This window comes from Xiphophorus hellerii, chromosome 18, assembly GCF_003331165.1.
Source record: "Xiphophorus hellerii strain 12219 chromosome 18, Xiphophorus_hellerii-4.1, whole genome shotgun sequence".
Classification (NCBI taxonomy): domain Eukaryota; kingdom Metazoa; phylum Chordata; class Actinopteri; order Cyprinodontiformes; family Poeciliidae; genus Xiphophorus; species Xiphophorus hellerii.
Window position 1 is genome coordinate 28,800,996 of NC_045689.1, and position 23,276 is coordinate 28,824,271.

General features: G+C 39.8%; 1 protein-coding gene and 1 long non-coding RNA gene across 2 annotated transcripts in view; one reads left to right on the forward strand and one right to left on the reverse strand.

The window, feature by feature from the left end:
• Positions 1-3,446: 3,446 nt before the first annotated feature.
• Positions 3,447-8,809, forward strand: LOC116737232 (uncharacterized). The gene is made up of 2 exons (XR_004342753.1): positions 3,447-4,347; positions 6,625-8,809. It is a non-coding gene; the product is annotated as an uncharacterized LOC116737232 (long non-coding RNA).
• A 3,264-nt stretch (positions 8,810-12,073) lies between these two features.
• dph1 (diphthamide biosynthesis 1) overlaps positions 12,074-23,276 on the reverse strand; it is a 75,481-nt gene continuing 64,278 nt past the window's right edge. Inside the window, exons 10-13 of the mRNA XM_032545866.1 lie at positions 19,957-20,035; positions 16,858-16,992; positions 14,053-16,510; positions 12,074-12,129 (exon numbers count right to left, since the gene is read on the reverse strand). Coding sequence (XP_032401757.1) covers positions 16,418-16,510; positions 16,858-16,992; positions 19,957-20,035 — 307 coding nt within the window. The 3' untranslated portion in view covers positions 12,074-12,129; positions 14,053-16,417. The remainder of the gene's footprint in view (positions 12,130-14,052; positions 16,511-16,857; positions 16,993-19,956; positions 20,036-23,276) is intronic.

Genomic DNA, 23,276 nt, shown 5'->3' on the forward strand with positions numbered 1-23,276 from the left:
GTGACAGCATCTTTAACAAAAATTACATTTGTTATGTGAACAATGTAGCGTATTGAGCCTATGAAGCGGTTTTACGGGTCAACGCGCCACAAATTTAAAAGTCTGTGCGACAACCAACACCGTTTACCTGGAATGAGCCTGGAAAGAACAATAGATTCTCGTGTACGTTTCTGGGCAGTCAGTCTGAAAATATTCACCTAAAGTTTATTGATACTAATATTCGTCTTGAAATTGGAACATCCCTACATCAAGAGTTTTTCTTTTGTTAAATTTGCGTCAATATGTTTGCTAGTTAGATCTATTCTGAAAACGCTGCAGGCTCAGTCCTGTAGTGTTGCCCGGATACTTTGCTGGATGATAAATTGTCCCAGATGTTATTGCGATGAATGATAACGTTGTTTTGAGACCATTTTCAAGTAACATAATGGAAGAACACATCCTCAGAGATCAATAAGCGTCAAACTCTGATGAGCATTTAACAACTGGAACTGGAGGACATTTTAAATATCCAAAACAAATAAACGAAAGAATAAATAGAGTGAATTATGAAGTCGCTGTTAACCAAAGCACTAGACGGAAGACATCTGTCATCCTGTTTTTGGTAGAAAGAGAAAAAAAAAAGAGGCAAAAAAAGATCATGCAAATGGAAATGATAGTTTGTTTTCATTTATCATGCGATTAACCGATTTATTGCTTATTGTTAACAGGTCTGTAGAGGACATGTAAATAAAGAGCTGTGGTCTGGTTGAAGAAACCGAGAGACAATAAACGACAAATCTCACACCAGCCGTCAGAGGGAAGTTCAGGAACTTATTTCCTCATTTCTGAAGCACCAACGATGACGACATGAAAAAGAAGCTATTTAGACTTAGCCACAGTCTTAAGTCGAATTCACTGGAGAGGAGAAAACCTCTTCAGTGGACGTCATCGCACTTCACATTCACTAAGGTCCACAGGAAGTTACGCCTACCAGCTCTGAAATAAGGAGGATAAATTAAAAAAACAAAACTTTTTTCTTTTTGAGAGAAACAGAAATGTCACTTTCAGCTAAAAACACAGAAATGAATAAACATCAGAATATCTGCTGTGAATCTGTCACTTTTGAACTTTACTTCCTCTCAGAATCAAATATTTCATAAATTTCTTTAGACTTAAACACAAATCTGTAGCTCCAGAGAGAATCGCCTTTCTTTTCTGCTGAAGTCCGAACCCCATGACTCCACTGTGTCGCACGGCGTCTCTCCGCCGTTCAGCGTCAACGTAGCTGTGGAACCTGTTCTCCGGTCTGGAGACGTTTACCTCCCCCTCGTCACTTTCCTGCTTACAGTAAAGCTAGTGAATCATCAGCGTCGCTCCCTCCCTCTTCTGTTAACTGCAGTTTTCTCGCCTGTACACTCACACATGGGAAAAACAAAACAAAAAGAAAAACATCCGTCGACAACCTAAGAAAGAACACCACCTATAAGACGGCGAGACGTAAGTGAGGGTGGAGAAACCGCCACAGAACAGCCATATGTGGTTTCGATTTGTTTTATTTTTTGCATAATTGTGACGGAAGACGAATATATGCCTCATAAACGCCGCCTTGCATCTTTCGAAAAGCATCCGTCTTTTGATCCTTACGAGCCGTGTTTATGAGCAGCCGCTGCGATATGAAACACCAGCGAATGAACGGATAGTAACTCAGAGCAGAAATGATTATTAGGACAAAAATCGTTAGAAACTATCGAGCTGAACAATCTAAATCAGTGCTTGATGCTTTCCTATTAGAAGCTGTATTACCGTTTCTCGTGTGTGACTCAGAGGGAATTAAAAGTCAGCAATAAACAAGAACAGAATTTTTTTTTTTTAAATCATGCAATGTTTTGTTTTTTTTATGTTGTTAGTGACAAAGCTAAAGAATGAAAGTTGGGGTTGGGAAGTGAAAGCAGCAGAGCTTATAATGACCTGCAAAGTTTAAGAACTGATATTAGAAAAACGACTAATAAGAGTCACAGAAATGACTTGGTGTAAAGAAATTAATAAGGAACTATTAATAAACTTATGACTGATGGTACTTGATGATGATCATATTTATTCAGTGGCCTGTCATTAGGAAAAGCTTAGTTTCATGTTTGACTACTTATTTTAAAAATAACTAGTTATCATTATACTAATCAAAAAGATTTATTATAAACCATTAAATAACCATACAACCCCAGCTAACCATGAACCTGATGTAAAATCATCAGCATTATTTAACCATCACCTTAATATTAGACAATTTCTGTCCCCTATAGTTAAACCAAACAAAACGAGCTAGTTATGTGTGATTGATCATATTAGTTAGAAGCTAATTTACTATTGTTTCACTAATAGGAAAGATTTTTGTGTTTCTAAAGGTGAATTTATGCTTCAAAATCTGCTACTAACCATTAGTTAACCTTTTATTAATAGTTACTTAAAACTTTGGGGGGGAGGGAATGTGCCTCCTAAAGTGGAGTTACACAACAACTTCTCTTTTATTACCAATTAATTAATTAACCAGTGATGCATTATTATCTAAGCCTTAAAAAACTTTTCTATGTTCCATAAAGTGAAGTCACTTGTAAAAATCGATAACTCGTGATAAGATATGCATAAATTGATAACTAGGAAGCATTTTCACGTCCCCTTAAAGTGAAGTCGCATATCAGAAGTCGTCATTAACGTAAGCTAACAGTTCTAAGCTAACAGTTCTAAGCTAACAGTTCTAAGCTAACAGTTCTTTTATTGTTTCATTCTTGGACAAACTTTTTTTGGGGGAAATCAGACATCGGTATCTGTTGTTAATAATTTGTTAACTATTCCTTCATCTTTCCAAACTATCGGAGAATCTTTTGTGTCCATTATTTAGGTGCTAAATGAAGTCAACTTCCACATCAAAATCTGTTATTAATGGATAGTTACACATTAATTTATCATTTCCTACCCATTGGGAATCTCACTAAGTAAGAGTAGCAATACCGCAACTTATTTTTACTCACTAAAAAGTAAAAGAAAAGAATATAAAGCCATATAAAACATATATTACACATAAATAAAATGATTAGAGAATGAAAAGAAACACTTTTCCTAACCACTTGTGTTCAATAAGCGGTTTGCTAGAACAGTAATACTTAGGTAATGTTAGAACAAATTAAAGTACTTTCAATGACTATGTTATGGTAACAATACTTTCTCCTGACCTGCAAACGGCACAACAGAGCAGAAACATTAGAAGAAAAAGCTTGTGAACAAACACAAAGCATCACTTTAACATAACCTGCAGGCTCATGTGTGGCTCCTGCCATTTTCTTTAAAACGTGTCTGTTAAAGTCAAATATAGCGAGTCGTAAAACTACTAAAAGTACATTTTCTCCCCCCAAAAAAGTTAATCAAGTAAATGTAACTACTTACTACCCATATCTCTCCTTTTAAGAAACAATTCAGAGTTCCTTCCAGTGAGGTAACGTATGAATGTCATGATATGCAGTTTTCTTGTTTTTGGGTCCCAAACGCCTCATCAAAAATCATAAAAATGAAAAGACGAATGACTTCCACAGCCACTAATGAGAAAACGAGGGCGTTTAGTCCAAAGGAAAAACGGAAGTGATTCATTGATCATCTTTGAGAATACTCAAACTGATTCAGCGAACAATGACCAGAGGAAAAATGGCTTCATTAGCGGAGTAAGAAGGGGAAATTAGAGTTAACCTTTTTACTTATTTTATTTTTGTCAGTTCTCTCCTGCCAGACTTAATTGCTCGCTCTTCCTTTCTGCCACTTCACACCTCCAAAGCAATTTCCACTGCCGTGAAACGTGCTCCACAAACACAAATAGGACTAGTGGGGGTAGCATAGCTGCACCCAATAAAAAGCCAGCAACCCCACTGCTTCCCCCTCTCGCGGAACCCTGAGCGTCCTCCCGTTGACTGCGGCGCCTCGATGACGTCAGAGTCCACGTACATCATCCATGTAGGTGATGCTTCTGAATGAATGAGTGTCCCCTCCCATCTCCATTACTAGTACTACGGGACGTCTATAAGAGCAGATCACCGGGGCAGCCCGCTGAATTTTATGAGACACCGGAAAACGGATGCGGGACTTGGACAGGAATCCGAATCAGAGCTCTTCTTTTTCTTCTTCTTCTTCTTTTTTAAATCATGAAATAACCTTCATCGTCAACGATGCGCTTAGACAGAACGCGATTCGTCTTTTATTTTGTTTGCATTTTTTGAATAAAATATATTTTTTTAGAGGAGGTCGGGTTATTTAAAGAGTTTGATCGAGTCGTACACCATTAAAACCTCCGTTGGACCGGTGAAGTTTTTTTGTTTTTAAAAAAAGGTAAGGTATGTTTTGTTCTACTTGCCTATTTCATTATTATTATTATTATCTTTATTTAATTATGCGTACAATACAGGCGTCACCCGAGTCTTGCACGACGAGAATACTTCAAATAAGGCGTCACGCGTTTTTAGTGAAATCACCTCAATTGCCCTGTGCGTCTCACTCCGCGGATGTACGGTAGATTACAGCGGCTGGAAGTTGCTGCAGTGTGAGTCACTTTGGCGCACATGGGCAGTGACAACTGTGGAGAGGGGGAGAGGGAAAAAAAAAAAAAAAAAAGGAGAGTGACTTGTGGGGTGTAGGCTACGCTGGTCACATGTTAACCAGGCCGCGTGTCCGCAGATAATAAGATAGCGAATCGCGACATGCGTAGGGGCGTGAGGGGAAGGGTGGGGGTGTGGGGTCATTTCAGAGTTTTAACCACGTCGGTCTGCGCGGGACGTCCTAGTTCCATTCTTTCCCCGCGCGGCCAAAACCCGCTGTACTAAGCAACGGATGTGATTGGATGACCCAGTTTCTAAGGAACGAACCTGCATCACTAAGACGCCATATAAAGTGATCATTTCTCAAGCGGAGCCTCTTTTTTTTCTTCTTCTTCTTCCTCCTTTTCATGTTCAAATGACACAGTGACGCGCTGTTGAGGCGAAGTCAATTTTGCGTCATTCCTGCGCACATGCGGGCAACTTCCAATCAACCGGCAGCAACGCGTTAAAGAGACACGGGCTACAGCCGCCTGTGTGCGTGTATAACCTGCATTGCGTTGCGTCTCTATGTGCCGGGGGGGGGGGGGGGGGGGGGGGCTAGTGCCTGCTGATGATGGGAGGAAAAAAAAAAAAAAAACTCCCGAAGGTAACTCCTGGAAGAGGGGAGGTGGGTTGATGTGATCAGAATCACAACGAGCTCCGGTCAATAAGCGTTTTTAAATGTTAAATATCCACCTGCGCCCCGGGGGGAGGAGCGGAGGGGGAGGGGGGGAAACACGCCGTGTTGAGGCGGGACACGCGGGGGCCGGAGCGGCGGCGTGAGGCAAACAGACGATCAGCGTGTCGCTGTCCGCGGTGCTGGAAGTGAGCTAAAGCCTGGATTTAGACTGTACGGAAAAACAATATGACACTGCAGGTCGCTAATAGTACAAAAAAGACGTCATTAGATGACTTGTCTCCAGTGTTTAGTTGTTTTTTTTTTACAATTTACTCAAATTGTACAATCATCTTTAAACATGCTACCACGCATGTCGCTCTCCTTTATAAGTTTCCGGTTTGTTTGACAATGCAGCAGAGACGCTGCAAACTGCCTGACATTTGCCTCACGGAAAGCACATGTTCGCCTCATCCAGTATTTACGGTCACGTCCTCACCGTTTCGTAAGGTTGTAGTTTCTGGTCGCTTCCCAGCCAGAGCCGCTTTGACAGACGAAGTTATTCACTAGAATCGTGTCAGAGGGTACGGTAAGAAAACTGACGTCTGCCAACAGGAAATGGCCCATTGTTGCTTTCATTTCTTTTTTTTTAAAAAAAAAAGGCATAGGCATTTTGTTCCTTCCTACTTTCATTTTTCGTATCTGTAAATAAACTCTCACCTTAATGCTTTCCATCGTGGTCTATTTAAAGTCTACTCTAAGAGACAACTTGCCCAAAAGGGATTAGAACAAAAATATACAGAAATTGGGTGAAACGCAGATATTTAAAGAAACTTCTGTACATTTAAATTGAAATTGTTTGAGATTTTAGGATTTTGTTTTGATAATTTATGAACATTACAAAGAAAACCCAACTGATGCACAATGATTTTCAGTGTGTAGGTTCAAAATGCTTTGTTGCACAGAATGGAAAGGGTAAAGGTCAAAGGGTAACATGGAGCCCCTGAGGTTCCATTTTATTACTCTCTAAAGTTTGGTATGACAAAAACTGAACCTTCAAAGGATAAAGTTTAATTACCAACACAAATGAACTGATATGGGAACAGTTAAAGCACATAGATACGCAATGAAAGCAGGAAGTGACTCAACAGCAAAAGGTGTAGGTAGATGATGGAGGCAGAGTGTTGACCAGGCCGTCTCCAGCAACACGGATGATGTTCATACATCGTTTCTATACTGGTTATAATTGCAAACTTATACATTTAATCATCATAAGCAAGTTAAAGTCGGTGAAAACCTCTGACGACCAATTTCCACTTCAACCTTCCTTCTCTGGTCAGTTTTATGTTCGCATGAAAAAACAGACAAACTTCCCTCTTTGAGCCACTATTTTCGTTTTTTTCTTTTGTCTTCTAGCACACAGACAGATCTGTCAAATTGAGCGCCCGGGCGAACTGCGATGTCCTGACGTCACCTCCACAGATACCCAGCCGGGCTTGCATAAGCGCCCAGCATCGGCCCCGTCCCCCTGTGTTCCTGTCTGGGGCCCCATCTTGCGGCTGACTCATCCATAACCGGCATGGAAATCGATACGACAAACACGACAACAAGTGGGCTATGTAACTGTCCTGCCTGGCCGTGCGTATGACAAGCCTTAGGGCCTCTGCCAGTGGTGTGTGTGTGTGTGTGTGCTGCTCTGAGCATCGTGTCACTCGGTGGTTTTGTTTAAATCAAAGCTGTTTTGCACTTTCCACCTTTGATTTTGTTTGTGTGGCACCGTTATTATATTGAAATAAAATAATAATAATAAAACAATGTTGGACCTTTTGCACTTCCCCCTCTTTGCATGCCACCGGCTCCCTCCAAGCCCGATCTGAACCCACTTTGCCTCAAGTCAGAGCATCAATACCTTGGCTCTAGACTGCTTACTGCCAAGCCTGACCAGAAGTACAGTAACAGTCTACAGTCATGGCTACTGACGCCTGGCGAACCTCTGCACGGCGAGTGTGACTCTGATGAGCTGCGTGAAGCACCGAGGCTGCACGCAAACACACACACACACACACACACACACACCCCAACACGCACAAACGTGTCGACGTCAGCGGTTACCACAGCCAACCCTCCTCTTCCCTCCTGCTGTCTCCATGGCAACCGTGGCATTAGATTGTTACTGTAGCAACAGCACCACTGGTAACAGTCTACAGCCATGGTCGCTAGGGGGCAATACACACACCTAAAACCAGATTATTGGCGACACGGAGGAAAAGACTGCATGTTTTACTTTCAGGGAGTCAAAGTGGGATTATGTAATGCATTTGACGAACTAAAGAGTCTGAGCGGCAGCCGGGTGAATTCAGAGTGAGATTATCTTGATGTTTGAAGTAGATTCATGTGGCTGACAGCTGCTGCTGATTCCACTATTTTACCTGGTTTCTTTGAATGTGTGCAAATTGGAGTAAGATTATTTTTTCTCTAAATAAAGAATTATTCACAAGCCCCTGAGAACTGATGTTTTGTTTGTGTTTCCCCCCCCCCCCCCCCAGTAATTTTAATACATTTTTCTTTTTGGCCACAGTGTAAAATGACGTGTCAATTATTCTGATATAGCAACGTTTTTGGTCGTGGCCTCGTCAGTGAAATGACTTTTGTTTCTGCGAGATCCGGCGAATTCAAGCAGGACACAAACTCTTTATGCCAAGTCGAACAAAAGCGCCTGATTATAATCAGCTGAAATTTTAAAACCAGTGATTGACGTGGTGATGAAAAAAAGAATAGTAATAAAAAAAAGATTACAGTCTTTGCAATCCTTCAGCAGACATTGGCTGCAGATGATTAGGACGTCCTCATAATGTGTGGAAGAGTGAACTCTTGACATTAGAGTTCATGCTGTTTGAAGTTAAACAGATGAGGAAGTATAGAAAAAAAAGTTCATAAATTATTAAATAATGTTCGACTCTCTGGTGGAATGTTTTATTTATTGTCTAGACGTACTTTGAAACAAAAAACTAGAAGCAAATTCCCTGAGATGTTCTGTCTGTGAATGAGGTTGAAAAGTAAATTGATGAAAATCAATTAACAAAAATGTTGAAAAATGTCTAAATACGATTCAAACCGTCCAGTTTTTAAGGGGATTGTTCTGATAAATAGTAAAATGGTAAATGGACTGAACTTATATAGCGACTCTAGTAACTTTAAAACAATCACTATCTGACTTTGAGAAGTGTGTGTGGGTGTGTGTGGGGGTGTGGGGGTGTGTGTGTGAGAAAGGATTTTTCTATGGGAAGAAATGTTCAATGTTATTTGTCTGGACGCTAAAGAAGTCACCATCGTGAACACGGATAAGTTTACATTTGCACAAAATGCTGATTTTCTTGTAAAATAATAAAAGACGATATTCTGACAACAAAACGGATGGAAGATTTTTTCCAAAAGGTTTTTTTTTTTTCATTGAAAGTACAAAGGCCAAACATTAAAAACATGAAGATGTGGTGTGTTTTATCTTTTGCAGGCCTGCAATTACACTTAGCACAAATCAATACATGTTCAAATGTTTAATGTTATGAAAATAATTGTAAGATAAAACAGTCTGATTATGTCATCTGTTATCTGTCAAATCCTGTTTATGTCTTTCTGGAGTTACTTTATGGTTATTCATTTTGGATTAAGTATTTTTTGCTTTTGGCCTAAAGATTCCCCTTTAAGTAAAAAAAAAAAAAATCCGTGTATTGTCTTTTGACTAAACAGCATACGGTATGTGGTTAATAGAAACTTTAGACATTGGTTAGCAGCTTAGCCATTTAACAATTTAGTTATTTTCTATGAAAAAGAACTGAACTGATCCTTTTTTTATAACTGAGCTGTTATGAAAAAATAGTTTAGTTTAAAATCCTTTTAATGCCTAAAGGATTTAAACTCCCCAAAAATAATTTTACATGCAAATGTCCTATTTAATAGCAATCCGAGACTGAACAACAGAGGTCAATCTCTATGTTCGGATAAAAAAAATAAGAAAAAACAAACTTAAAATATGAGGATATAAATATCATATTGATTGACAGTAAGGTAATCTCAGTGCATGTAAACTTCTGAAAAAGATTTAGTTTTAATAAAAATTTCTCCCTGAATAAAGGGATAAAGAAAGAGATAAAATATTACAAGAATAAAGTCATCATATACTGACTCTCGTGAGACCACGACTTTATTCTCATAATTTTATTTTTTAAATTATTTTCTAAGCGTGGCCCCTAATTCTGGTCCTCATCAAACAAAATACATTTAGAAGTCATAAGAAAGCTAATTCAGGAAACAGTTAGTCTGATCTAAAGTCAGAGAATGAGAGAGGAAAAAAAACAAAGATGCTTTCATACACTTTATGTCGAATCTGGTTTTTAAGGTTTCAACATTTCTCCTGCAGCCTCACAAGTCAAATAGCAGCACTGTGGAGTAAAAAGGTGAAAGCCTTTAATCTCGTCAGAGTTTCACTCGGTGTCAGAACACGACATGTTGAAAAAGATGCCGACTTCTGTGACAGGCTTGTGTTCTGGTGGCACTTTGGCCGGATAATCTGGGACAGGCTGAGCTCCTACGCAGAATTAGTCATCTCTGTACAACACTTCTTTTTTTTTTTTTTTTTTCCACTAAAGACTCTCATTCAACCTTCTAGCAACCTTCCACCCCACTGTTTGGCCGTCCAGGCTTCTTCTTCTTGTTCTCTCCCACACACACACGCACACGCACACCCCCACACACACGCCGTCAGCAGCCTCTACTCATGATTATTGTTCAAATCTTCACATGGAGGCTGTAGAATTAGATCGGTTTGAGATAAACGCAAGAGGCTGTTTGGCTAAACTTGAATATAAAAGCTAAACAATTACAGCTCAGTTTATCTTTGAACAGATTTTTTTTTCCTGGTTTATTCTGCACAGAAAAAAAAGGGGCCTGCAGTGGATGTGTGTTATCCTCTCCGGAAAATCGTCCCGGAAATGCACAAATCACAGAAAGAAAAAAGCGGTGACTTCTCTTACTGCGGCTCTTCATCTGAAATTGAAATTGCACCTGCTGAGCCACGTCAGACTTCCACTATCACAGCGACGGCGCATTCAAAGAACAGAGGTTCTCCGCTGTGAAACAAACATGTGGAGCTTTTCTTTTCTCCTTCACATCTTTTTCTCCAAGCTCCTGAGCCACGCGCGGCGTTCTGACAGACGAGACGAGAACAGACCGCTTTAAACAAATCGCTTTCTGTAATCCAGAAAATGATAGGAGCAAAAAAAAAAAAAGAAATTGAAGAAAATACATGAGGAATACGGCTTCTAAAGACAAGGTTGAAAGAAGACGCTTTATTTATTTATTATGTATAATATAATATTCAAGAAAGGTCTCTGTTAATATATCTGTATGTGTTTTATATCTTCTTTTCTTAAGATTTGGAAAAACAGACAAAAACGTGAACCTGTCTTGATGAATGAGCGTTAATTGCTGATTCATTTTGTATTTTCAGGACACGGATGCCACACAATTCTATTTCAAAAAATTTAATAAATAAATGATCTCAAACAAAAGGCTGGTATTTTGCAATTACTTCCCAAAGGGGTTAAAATCACGCTGCCTGATGGGCAGAGGGCTGCTGACCACCTGGGGTCAGCGAGAGACGGCGGTGACTCAGCTTTCCCTGAGTCACAGACACAAACAACTGAACGCACCGGGAGCGACGGCGTGATTTTCCCTCCTACAGGTAAAAGAGTCATGCGAAGGCAAGCCACGTAAAATGTACACAGATGCCAATTATGAATTTATATAAATATGGGTTCATTTCCATCAACTCCTTTTGTTCTGGGAACGAACTGAATTGCCATTTTGTTTCAGACTGGCAATCATTCAGAAGCTCACGGTGAAGGTGAATTTGTGACCTGCGGTGTGCAACACTTGGGGCTTTTTTTTTTCTTCTTTTTACTCCACATCAAAACTGATGTGGAGTCTCATCAGACTCCACATCAGTCTGATGAGTTGAAAACACTCAAGAGTTGAAAAGAGTGAAACGACAGGCCTAAGTTGTTAAACGGTGAAGTTCGGAGTCGAGTTCCTCTGATGTGCAGGAGCGGGGAAACAAGTAAGCGATGAAAAGCGACTGTGTGAGAAGAACGTCCACGCCGCCTCGTCTCTCCGCAGGGAGAAGTCTGCAAATAAGGCAGGCAAACAGTGACACTCAGTGGTCACTCAATTACTGACGCGGCGAGATGTTTAGATGACAGACGGATCACAGCGATGTGGGAAGGGAACTCGAATAACAAAAGATAAAAATCCACATTATAGAGAGAATAATATAATGTCCTGAAGGACAACATTACATGACCCTTTCCATATCTTCGTTATCCATGTTCCAATTGTTGGAGCTGGTGATTGCAAAACATGTATTTATGGATGTTATGCAGTACATAAACCCTGGGTCTGAGTCGCAGTGGTTACACTTTCTAATTATTAGACGTCACAAAAAACAAATAGCTCAGTCCCTGAATGTGCAAAGTTGGTAGAGAAGACAAACATATAAAGAAAAGAATTGTATCTTTAATTGCAATGAAAGGGGCGTCTTCAAAGACTCCCTTAAACAAAACAAACAAAAATATGAATTACATTTGATAAACTTTCCAAGTATGCTAAGCCTTTTTCTTGGTCTGTCACATGAAATTCCAATGAACAACAGAAAAATTTGTGGCTGTAATGTTACCAAATGTAAAAACGTTACGAGTTATAAATACCTTTCCGAGGTGCAGAACTTCTACTTTTCCACCTGAGGGATACTGAGAATCGCTCACACATCATGGAAGATTACACTGCTGGTATAATTCTGTTGGTATTTTTGCTGTTAACTACCTGAATTGTGTTTTACATCTGCGGCACACCGAAGGTCAGTGTTTCCTAAAAGCAAAATGAAACAAAGACTTATCTAAGAAACAAAGATCAGTTTCTTTCTCCTTAAATGATCTATTGCCTAAAGACATTAGAAACAGTTAAGTGCATAATTGAAATAAAAGTCTTTAACTTATTTAAGGACATGTAAAAGATGAATTCTTACATGCCTCAGCAGACTACTCCTTTACTCCTGAGCCTGTGTGGCCAGTATGATCAAAGTTATGTAACAAACTCTTTTAGGTCACCAGCAATGATTTTCCAGACATCACCTTTACTCACTGAGATTTCTCCAAAATCCATAAATCTTTATATATGATTTGGATTGTTAGAACTCTGTCATTTGCAGTCTAATGTTAAGATTTTTTTTTTTTTCAAATGACTGGCAACAGATCAGATTTAGTAAGAATTTTAGTGAATCTTGATTACACTAAAATCCTTTCAAATGATTGAGTTACTATTAATTATGGTTTAATGGTTTGTTAGACTGAACTGAGGTTCAATATTTCAACCAATCACATCCATTTAGTGTTGTAGTTTGGCCTCCGTGCAGCAGAGGGCACCGCTGGTCATCCTGAAGTGGAGTCAGCTGACACAGAAATAAAAAAAGATGGCAGCTATCCCAGAACAGGAAAGAAATACTGAGCACACAGGTTCCGGTGTGAGATGTATTGGAGAATTAAAGCGATCACAAATAATATTTCTAACAGAAGCAAAATGCATTTTATGCGGTTCAGTTTTGAAATGTAAAACTGAATCGCATTTTTTTGAGTCAGCCGACTCAAATCTTTTTTTTTTCTAAATATAATGATGTGCTTCTTTTTTTAAGTTCACAATATGACAAATGTATTCATTTATGTAATGGAAAGACCGTCGACCCTCTTGATACGTCAGAAAACTCAGGTTTTTATGAAAATGGCTGATTATTAACGTTGCCCTAAGCGAACTCGTTCTTGATCAACAGAACATCTGTGGACAGATCCTTCGCCACCACAAGAACTTCAGCGAGCACTGAAGTCATCTTGTGGATGGAAAGGTCTTCAGAAGAAATGTTAAAATCATTAAGAGAGAAATAAAACTAACCTGCGAATAATACACGAGGAATTTTCGCCTTTCAAAACCTGCCGGCCATCTTTGTGTAAAGCACAAACATTAAAACTTTGTCTTTAGAGGACCAGACAATGTAAAATTTGGTTTTTTTGCTCAGTGTTTATCGGTGTATCCGATAAACACTGAGCATCCTTAACCTGGCCATTACCCTTCCTGTGAAAGTAACAAGAAGATAAAAAACATTTGAAAAGTTTGGAAGCACATTAAAATATTTAATACTGTACTGGTTATAGGTCTGAGAACAGGTACAGAAACCTTATAGTTCCACTTGTACACTAAGGACATGGCAACAAATATTCTTAAATATTTATCTGAACGTTTCTTGGCATATACAATACAGACCAAACGTTTGGACACACTTTCTAATTCAATGGGTTTTCTTTATTTTTATGACTATTTATAAGGCAAGAAATCCCACTTATTAACCTGACAGGGCACACCTATGAAGTGAAAACCATTTCAGGTGACTACCTCTTGAAGCTCATCAAGAAAATGCAGAGTGTGTGCAAAGCAGTAATCACAGCAAAAGGTTGCTACTTTGAAGGAACTAGAATATAAGGGGTATTTTCAGTTGTTTTACACTTTTTTGTTTAGTGCATATTTCCACATGTGTTATTCATAGTTTTGATGCCTTCAGTGTGAATCTACAATGTCAATAGTCATGAAAATAAAGGAAACTCATTGAATTAAAAGGTGTGTCCAAACTTTTGGTCTGTACTGTATATCACACATTTATTTATCAAGCTGCAGCATAAGCACAAAAAGATGCAGTTATTTCTTCAATAAACACTATTAAGATAAAAGTGAAATTGCCAAACGTACCTAAAAAAGTGCTCAGAGTAGAATGAAGTTCTGACAGTCGGAAGCTGTTGATCCATAATTGATTAGACGTTGGTATTTCAATCATTAGAATTCGACCACAAAACAAAATTGATTTAAAGACAAGTTTTCAGCATTGGGTAATTGACTAGAAATGGATGATTGATGTTTGATCCACCATCAGTCATCGACCTTAACGGGGAAAAAAAAAAAAAAAATCAACCTTTGTGATCATAACTCAACATTGAATGAACATCTTTTGCTATCTGGGTCGTTAGCTGATCGATAAGCTCAATCAACTTTAGATCAACTCATTAACTGATCACTTGGATCCCTAATAAAAGGTTTTCAAACTGTTTTACAGTACAGTGTGAAATGACAAGTTGAACATGATCCTAAAACAGAGTCTCGGTGCTCTGTGAGAAGTTCAAAGCCTGGAATTTTGCTTTATGAGCCTAACTCTGCTTTAGACTCCTCCACAGCTTCATCCTGAGTCTGCAGGGTGTGTTCCTCGTCTTCCATGATGCTTTTTGTTCTCTAATAAACATCTGAGGCCTTCACAGCACAGCTGGATTAAATTAGACACAGACGGGACACATTTGCAGCTAGAAGCTTGGGTTCTTTGAATAAATCATATACATTTTATACTGATAAACTTTATTTATCAGATTTATATTTGTAAGACGCTTTAAAACAAAATGTGAAGAAGCTCAAGGGCAATAACTAATTTTATAACAAACTATGTGCAAAACATATTAACTCTGATATTTCTAAGTGTCACATGATGAAACAACGCGAGGAACAGATACATCCAACAATTACATTCTGGCAGATTTTCACGCTTGGTGTTTAAAATCGCTGTGGGACGAGGGAAATGAAAAACTAATAACTCTAAACTATTTCTTTTTTTTTTTTTGCTCATGAACAAATCCACCTAAAAAAATGTGTTGAAAGCAGCTAGAAGTTGTACAAATGCAAAATGTTTATAAAAGTAAAATAAGTAAACTTGACCTTTAAATGACACATTTGTTTCACAAAAGTTATATTTAGAAATCAGTTTATATTTTATTGATTTCGACTTCAGATGAAAAGCAGAGCACTTTATATGGGGGAGGAAAGAGGATTTATAAAAAAAACAAAAAAACTCACTCCTTTTTCCTGACAGAATATGCTAAAAAATAAATAAAACATCAGCTAACAGACAGAAAAAAAATAAGAGAGAGAGAGAGAGAGCACTCTGCTGGTCAATAATTTATTCCTGACCCCTCCACTGAGGATCACAGAGTCTGCGATGGGGAGTACAAAGCGCTTTAAAATATCCGCCACTAGCAGGGGAGGAGGGGAGGATGCACATCATGAGAAATATTGATAACTGGCGGGAGAATTGCATCACGCTGACTTTTTGTTGCCGAGGAGAACAGATGATGAATATGACAAGAGAAGCCTGCTAGTAGCTGTAGCCGCATAAACCCCAAAAGACAACTCTATACACCTGAGACAGAAGCCAGTGATGTGAGGGAAGTTTCACAACTTCTTCCTCCGAGGCCGCAGCCGGCTACTGTCAATCAGTTACTGCTGCAGGAAAACAGCAATATAGTGGGGTTGTTTTTTTTTTTCATTTTCTTCTTTTTATATTTATTTATCGACAGGGTCCAACATTAATAAATAATGAGGATGGAGAGCAGTCGTGACTAGCTCCGGCTCACATCTAGGAACTCGCAGGACTTGGCTTCGTAAACAAGCGCGCTGCGTTTTAAAACAACCTCACAGGGTTCGATATCTGATTAATTGTTCTGAAAATGGGAGAGGGTAAAGCGAGCCAGACAACGTTGATATTTTTCTGCCCGTATGTCCGCAGAAGTGCCTCCCCACTAAAAAACAAACAAACAAACAAAGAAAACCGTCTGAGTGGCATGGGAAATGTCAGGCAAATTGCAGCGCTTTCTGACAAAACGGGCCGCGTTTGACTGAAGACGCCCACGTCAACAGGCTTTCCATACCGCGCCGCTCAAGGTCGGCTCCCGGTTCTTTCTCTCCGTCACAAATGTCTGTGCTGAAGAAAAGGTGAGGAGGAGGAGTGGGGGCTGCAGTGCAGGTAGATTTAAAGCAAATAAACACCTCCTTTATGAGAAAGAACCCCTCACATTAAAAAGAAAAAGGCATACAGTCAAAATGTGAGTTTGTTTGATCTGCTGGGATGTGATTAGGGATTAGATCTTGCTGCTAATCCTGCTAATGAGGATAAAAACTCTTCTCTCTTTGCTTCTCGTCAGGTCCGCTCTACCTCCCCGTCCTCTCCTCCCTCCCCTCTGACCTCTTTCTCTCTGTAAAAAGAGGCAGGCATGAGATGAATCACAGACAGCAGCGGTCACGAGGCTGTCGCTCCCTCTTCACATCTGCAGGGGGCGCCCCGACTCCGCTCGCACGTCTTGGAGGGAAGGGCTGGCTCGGTGCCTTGTTTCTGCAGGCAGGCGGTGGGACAGCATTAACACTTGGAACAGTGACAGTACCTACCTCAGACAGATTAGTGGGAATATTAGGCATTATGGCTACTGTGGGGTAGATTAACAGAGCTGCGTTCCAATTGAATTTTAACAGCGGAAAAACGTAGAAACTACATGAAGGTCAAGGTTAAAACCACACCGTTAGGGGATGTTTTCTCCTGCTGCTGGTGTTGTGCCGCCGCTGGGCCACTGGGTGTCAGTGCGGCAACATCAAATTTAGCCCCAGCATCCATCTTTACCATCCTGTTTGACTATTTATTTATTTTTTATTTTTTTCCTCCTGTTATCTCCGAGCCATGCTCACCTGGGCGTGTCTCCGAGCGGGCCGAGCCGGCTGGTTTTCAGGGTGGTTGGGTGCCCACGGCCCCAAGCTCTGATTGGAATAGAAGTCCATGGGATACACTTCCTTCCAGCCTACTTCCTGCAGAGCAACAGCCGCCTGAGGAGAAGTCGGAACAAAATAAAACCCTCAAAGAAGCGTCCTCAGTCTCTCGTTTCCAACCACACTTTGCAGAACAATGAGAAGACGCCACAGACTGAGCATCCAGGCGGGACGGGTACTGTTGATATTAAGCTTGGGTAACACGTAGAGTTGTCGAGTTATCTCCATGCAGCTGCGCCGTGTGACATAACAGCTGTTAGAGGAGAACAATCGCACGAGCAGGACTGCAACACGACACGCTGGAAGTGCAGACCGGCTCCATATGGACGAGAAGTGACAGTGAATATTGATTATGAATGCAGGAGAGAGCAGCTCAGAGGCTGAACACATGAATAAACATGCAGAACACACGTTTTAATGTTCCACTCGTTACTTCGTCCAAATTGCTTGCGGTGAGTTGTGTGAAAGGCATTCACGCCGTTTTCCTGAGATTGCAATAAACGCAAATGGGATGGATTTGGTTCGGATTTTGTGTGATGAGTCAAAATGACATGAATTATTATTATTGTGAAGTTTTTGTTTTTTTGTTTTTTTTACAAGTACAAATGTTAAAAAAATTTGGCTCCCCCTTGTATTCAGCTCCTCAGAGTTGATACTATATAGAACTAAAAGATTAAAACTTTACATTTTGGAGGGTTTGTCTTTGCCAGATTTGCATATGTAGCAGGGATGCAAACAATTAATTGAATTACGATTTAACTGTCAATGAATGGTTTACTAGATTAAAATTAGTTCTATTTGATTAAACAGTGATATCTGTTTATATCAGTAGTCTACAACCTGCAGCTGGCTCTTTGGACCTTCCACCTTGGCTCTTATTAACATTGGCTAAAAATTTTGAAGAACTAACTGATGTTTTTGCATATAAATATCGCATACGGAGAGTCTTCTTATTTATTTTTTCCTACAATATTTGCATAGCATTTCTAGAGAGAAAGACATGAAAGGTACCAGTAATACGTTTGTTGAAAATTATTTGGAATGTGTGTGCTTTTTATTTTCAACATCACTTTCCATCCCACAGAAAAAAAGAAATCTATCCTTGTTTAGTAGGGGTTTAGTCACATGATGGAGCGAGATTTGTGTTGCTACACTCCACACACTAACTGCATTTAATCATATTTTCAAATTGATTAATATTTACTGATTGAACAAACAGAGGAGAAAACAGTAAACCTAACAATCCTGACAGTTTTGGGGAGTTTAAGACATTCTTGATTGGAATTTATCGTGGCAGAGATAAATGAAAATTCTTATCATGATAAGAAATTTACCACAATAACTGATAAATGGTACAATGAATAGCCACTCTATCACATACATTTAGCTATCATGTATGTGATAAGACTTCCTGCTATCTTAAGAGACTAGTTTTTTTTTTGGTGTGGTTTCGGGAACTGACGATCTGACAGGATCATTTCTGACCCCCTCTTTCCCTGCTGTCCAACTCTGACATTTACCGGGCTAAGACCACACAAGTGTTAAGGTATATGAAAAGTGTTTTGATACTTTGGCTTAAGGATAATCTATGTGTGACTACATAGAATATCAAGACCAAATATCTAAGGTTAGTTTTCAAAGTAATGCAATCTTTTTTGCAGTTAAACATATTCTATCAATTTGCCCCACCTGTTAAAATCTATTCAACATAAACCAAAGTAGATGCAGGGTTTTAAAATAAATAGGAGTCTTGAAAGATTATTCTATTAGCAGAACAAATGTGACAAATATCAGCATTCCCTTCATTTCCTTCTTCACCTTTCCTCTCCCTCTGCACCAACAGTCTCTCATTTACTCCACCTATTAGCCGCTGCTCTCCTTCTTTTCCTCTTTCACACCGAGATCTTCCTCTCCGTGGAAGCTAGCATCCCTCACTAATCCCTGCTCTGACAGGAAAGCCAAGTGTGTATTATTGACTATAAATATAACATGAGAAGCACTGAAAAATAAATGCTGTGTAGTCCCCCTCCCACCACCACACACCCTTCACCCTCCCCGTCTCATTCCTCTTCATCTTCATCCTAAACGCCACAGCGTCAGTTTACCCGGTACGCTCGTGGTTATGAGGCGAGGCTGAGTTGAGTCCCATCACAACCGTTCAGATACAAATTATTTCGACGCGCAGACAAATGGCTGCCAGGGAGAGCGATAGCCGGAAGAATACAAAGGGAATTTAAGGAAAGAGATTAGCGCTTAGCTCATTACAACGGGGGGCGAGTTTCAGATTTTCCTCTGCGCAATTATAAAGGGGAGGGTAAAAAAACACCCAAAACAATCCCTTTCTTCTTTTTCTATTTTTTTAAATGGAAATGCTATTCTCATTCTAGACGGCTTTGCTCTCAAGTGGAAGTGCTTCAATGAGGTGCATAGTTGCAATTAAACAGAAACTATTTCTATTCAAGAGAGCAATTTCCCCTACAGTAATTTCGCAAAGAAATCAGTGGCCCATCTATGAGAGAAATCCTGGTACAAAGGGGTAGTTAGATGCTAAACAATGCCAAAAAAAAAAACAACACAAAAGTGTTGTCATTTGGTTGTTTGCCAGCTGCAGCAAACTAACGCTCTCTCCAATGTCCGATTGTTCTCTCTTCCTCCTCTATTTCTTAAAAACCTCCCCTAAAAACAAGACAGCTGCATGAGGGGTGGGACTGTTTATCCCCAGGACCAGCAGGGGGGGCTAGTCCTCTACTCGTAGCGTTTTCACATGTCGTGCTTCATGGTGTGGCGAGGATGGAGTGAGAGTGACACTCCATCTCGAGCATCAACAGCCCTTGTTGAGAGCCACATAAATTCACTGCCCTTTTAGACACGCCACTGTAACTTGTCTCCTGTACTTTGATAAAAAGCCTCAAGATGCCAGTCTGTAAAAGGCTCTGTGCGCTGTTAGGAAGGCCTGTGCGTGTGTGTGTGTGGGTTTTCTTGAGGGGTGGGGGAAACAGTGACTGGCAGAAAGGAGTTTACCTCATACGGAGACAGCAGGGGTTTGGAGAAGGCTGTTCCCCAGTCGATGGAGAGGCGTGGGCAGGCGATCTGGACCCACCTGTAGCAATACAACAATAAAGAAAAGGCAGATCAGTGAGCATTCATAAGTGCAACAGGGGAAACATTTGATTTGATTTGATTTGTTGGTTTATTTTGGACATGAATGCCAACGAAAACAACAGGTTACATGTTTATAGCTGCAGTGTGACATTTTATAAAGAATGTTTCTTACATATTTGTTGAAACTGTCATCATGTTGTGACAGTATGTTATGAGACAGATAATCTGTGAAAAGATTGACCTCCTCCACCAAAAAACAACCAATCAGAACCAAGAGGAGGGTCTTAGTGCTGTCAATCAACCTCATGTACTTTGCTACATTGTACTAATGGTGGAGAAACAACTTATTGTTACAGGAAAACCATTTATCTGCCATCAATGGTGCCTACACTAACAAACACTAGCATTCACAAGAGGCTATGCTAGCAATAGCATAGCAGAGAATGAGGGGTTGAAGAAGATCTGATTATTTCCTGGAAGGAGCTTGCGTATTACTTTACGCAAATATTGTGGTCTTTGATAATTAACCAGGTCAGGAAATTTTTATATTTTTTATTTTAAAGATAGTGAGTTTGTATAATATTTGAAGTTAGCATTATTAAAGGGACAGTATAATGCAAAGTCTGCAGAAGACATGTTCTAGTGTTATTCCCTCATCAAAAATAAACTTAATCTGAGTACCAGCTAGTTTTCAGTGAAATGCTGGTAAAAAATTTTGTTAAGGGGTTAATAGAGGAGTGATGTTGTGATGACTTCCTGAAGGTGGAGCTTCAGAAAGAGTAGGAGTTTCTTAAAGAGACAGAGGCCCAATTTCAAGGCGTTAAATAAATACTGAAAAATACTTATTTCTTTCAAGCTGCATTGTTGCGGGTGCAGTGGGGATCGTACCACCAACACACTGATTGCTGGGCAAACTCCTACCACTGTCACCCTAATTTGAGCATTTTCAGAACAACCAACGGTAACAGTTACTTGATTGTGCTACAAAATGAAACAATGTGCCTAGAAAATACATACCGTCCCTTTAATTAGTTTTCTTTTTTGTATATCTTGTGTGTATCAGGTCTTTGTTCTTTTTGGTCTATGTGTCTATGTGGACCATGAGTCTGTTGAAATAAAGCAATCAATCACTCTTATGGCTCTGTTTTTGTGGTATTGTTAGTGATTTAGTTGTACATTTACAAGTGTTATCCTATGCCTATCCTATGTGATGAAGCCTGAGACAGAAAGTTGCGATTAGAAAGGCAGGGCACATCTGCGACTGCACGTTGCATGTGAATTCGTGATGTAGAGGGGAAAGCCTCCCTCCACCTGAAAACCAGCATCTGTTGGTGCTGATGTGTAGCACTTCTTAAGATGGTTGGACCGCAATAAGCAGGAATGAGAAGGTAAAGAAAGCATGTAGTGGTCTAGTCCTGACTGACTGCGGGAAGCATCAACATAAAAACAAAACAAAAAAGAAGAAAAAAAAGAGGATAGCATGGGTGAATAGAGAGGAGGAGGGAAAAAATGCTGCGAAAGAAAAGAGGGAGAGGTTAGGTGAGTGTGAATAAAAAAGCTACAAGAGCTGGTCTCCACGGAGGTAGCCTACATAGCTCGCAGACAGGGTGGTGGGGCTGTTTCAGAGAGATGGGGAAGGGGTGGGCAAAAAAAAAAAACAGGAAAGGAGAGAAGGAGAGAGAGGAGGAGGAGAGAGATATGCAGTGATAGAAGAAAGACCAAAACAGGAGGAGTGGTCAAAGAGGCACAGACAAGAAGGAGCGAGAGACATGGGGGGGAGAAAAGATTGTCAGGGAGGAAAGTGTTTACTCTGGAAAATGCATGAGAGGAAGGAGGAGGAGAGTGTGGATGTAAACAGCTGCAGGGAGGAGTGAACAATGGGGAAAATGAAGACGGAAAGCAGCTGGGGGTACAAGGGTTAAGTTTCACAGATCAATGCTATCCACAGCTCCATCTCTGCCGAGGCAGCGTGTCTTACTTTGTCCCTAATCCTTATCACACGGCTCCGCAGGAGATACGAGCATATATGGATTTACCTGCTGCACAGGGGAAGGAAAAAAAAACAAAAAACAAAAGCACTACACGTAGGTTAATTTCAACTACAACATACCAGCCTGAGAGATGGGAGAAAAAGGATTTGAGGCAACGAAAAGAAAAAAATTAATATAGAAAACAGAATTTGCTCATGTGAACCTTACTGCGGCAAATCCCAGCCTCTTTTGTTCGTTCCTTGTTTTCCCAACTTTCACACAGTTTCTCAGCTGCAGAGAAGACTGCGCCACACTCAGGCTCAGCCTTCCGTCTCGGAAATATTTCCACACCTCCTAGGCAAAATGTGATTTTCAAATTATGTAGATTCTTCTCTCGTGGCTCCCCAAAAATTCGCATTCGTCTTTCTGATTCCGAAGTCGACCGAGTCAGAGACGACTGCACCAAACATCAGCCTAATAACACATGGGTCTGCTGAGTTTGGGCCAAGAGTGAAATGGAAAGCACGGCCTTTAAGTCCGGTAGCTGCTTTAATTACAACCCTGTGAATGTTGTAAATCCTGTGACCCAGGGGCATAAGAGAAAATTTTTTAGATTTTGTTATAAATTAAATAATCTGCCAGACAACAAGTACGCTGTCATCAATATTAAGGAATTATTGACCTAAAACAAGTTCCTACATCTTGCTACAAAGGTTACTTGTGAGTTTTCTTTTTGTCGTATTTCAAGTGTATAGAGCTATTTGCACTAAAAGTAGACCAAAATTACTTGGTATTTCTTTGTGCTTTTGTAGCGTAAGCATATTTTTTCTTCATTTAAATTAATTCTTTTGCCCATTATTATTTGCACTTCATTTAATAATTCTAACTTGCTTCATATAGATGAGTAAAAATATGTGTATATTTCAAATAAAAGTGACAAACACATTCTCTTGTACAGAAATTCATACTATCTTGATATTATGTCTCAACGCAACATCAATCTGTTTCACCAGAATTTTTTGATTAAGGTCAACAACAACTAGTAAATATTTGTAAAGTGGGTAAGCAAATGACACGTTTCAATTTGTTAACTAAAAATTTCATAAATCAATCAAATAATCCAGAGACTAAATGTTTCCCTGCACTTTCCAATGCAAACTAGCTCATGCATAACATCAGGTTTGCCATGTAATTGTCATCAAATTTCTTTCCCTGGTGAGGAAATCCACCCCCAAAGTATTATCTTGCCATCCCCGTGTTTCATTGTGA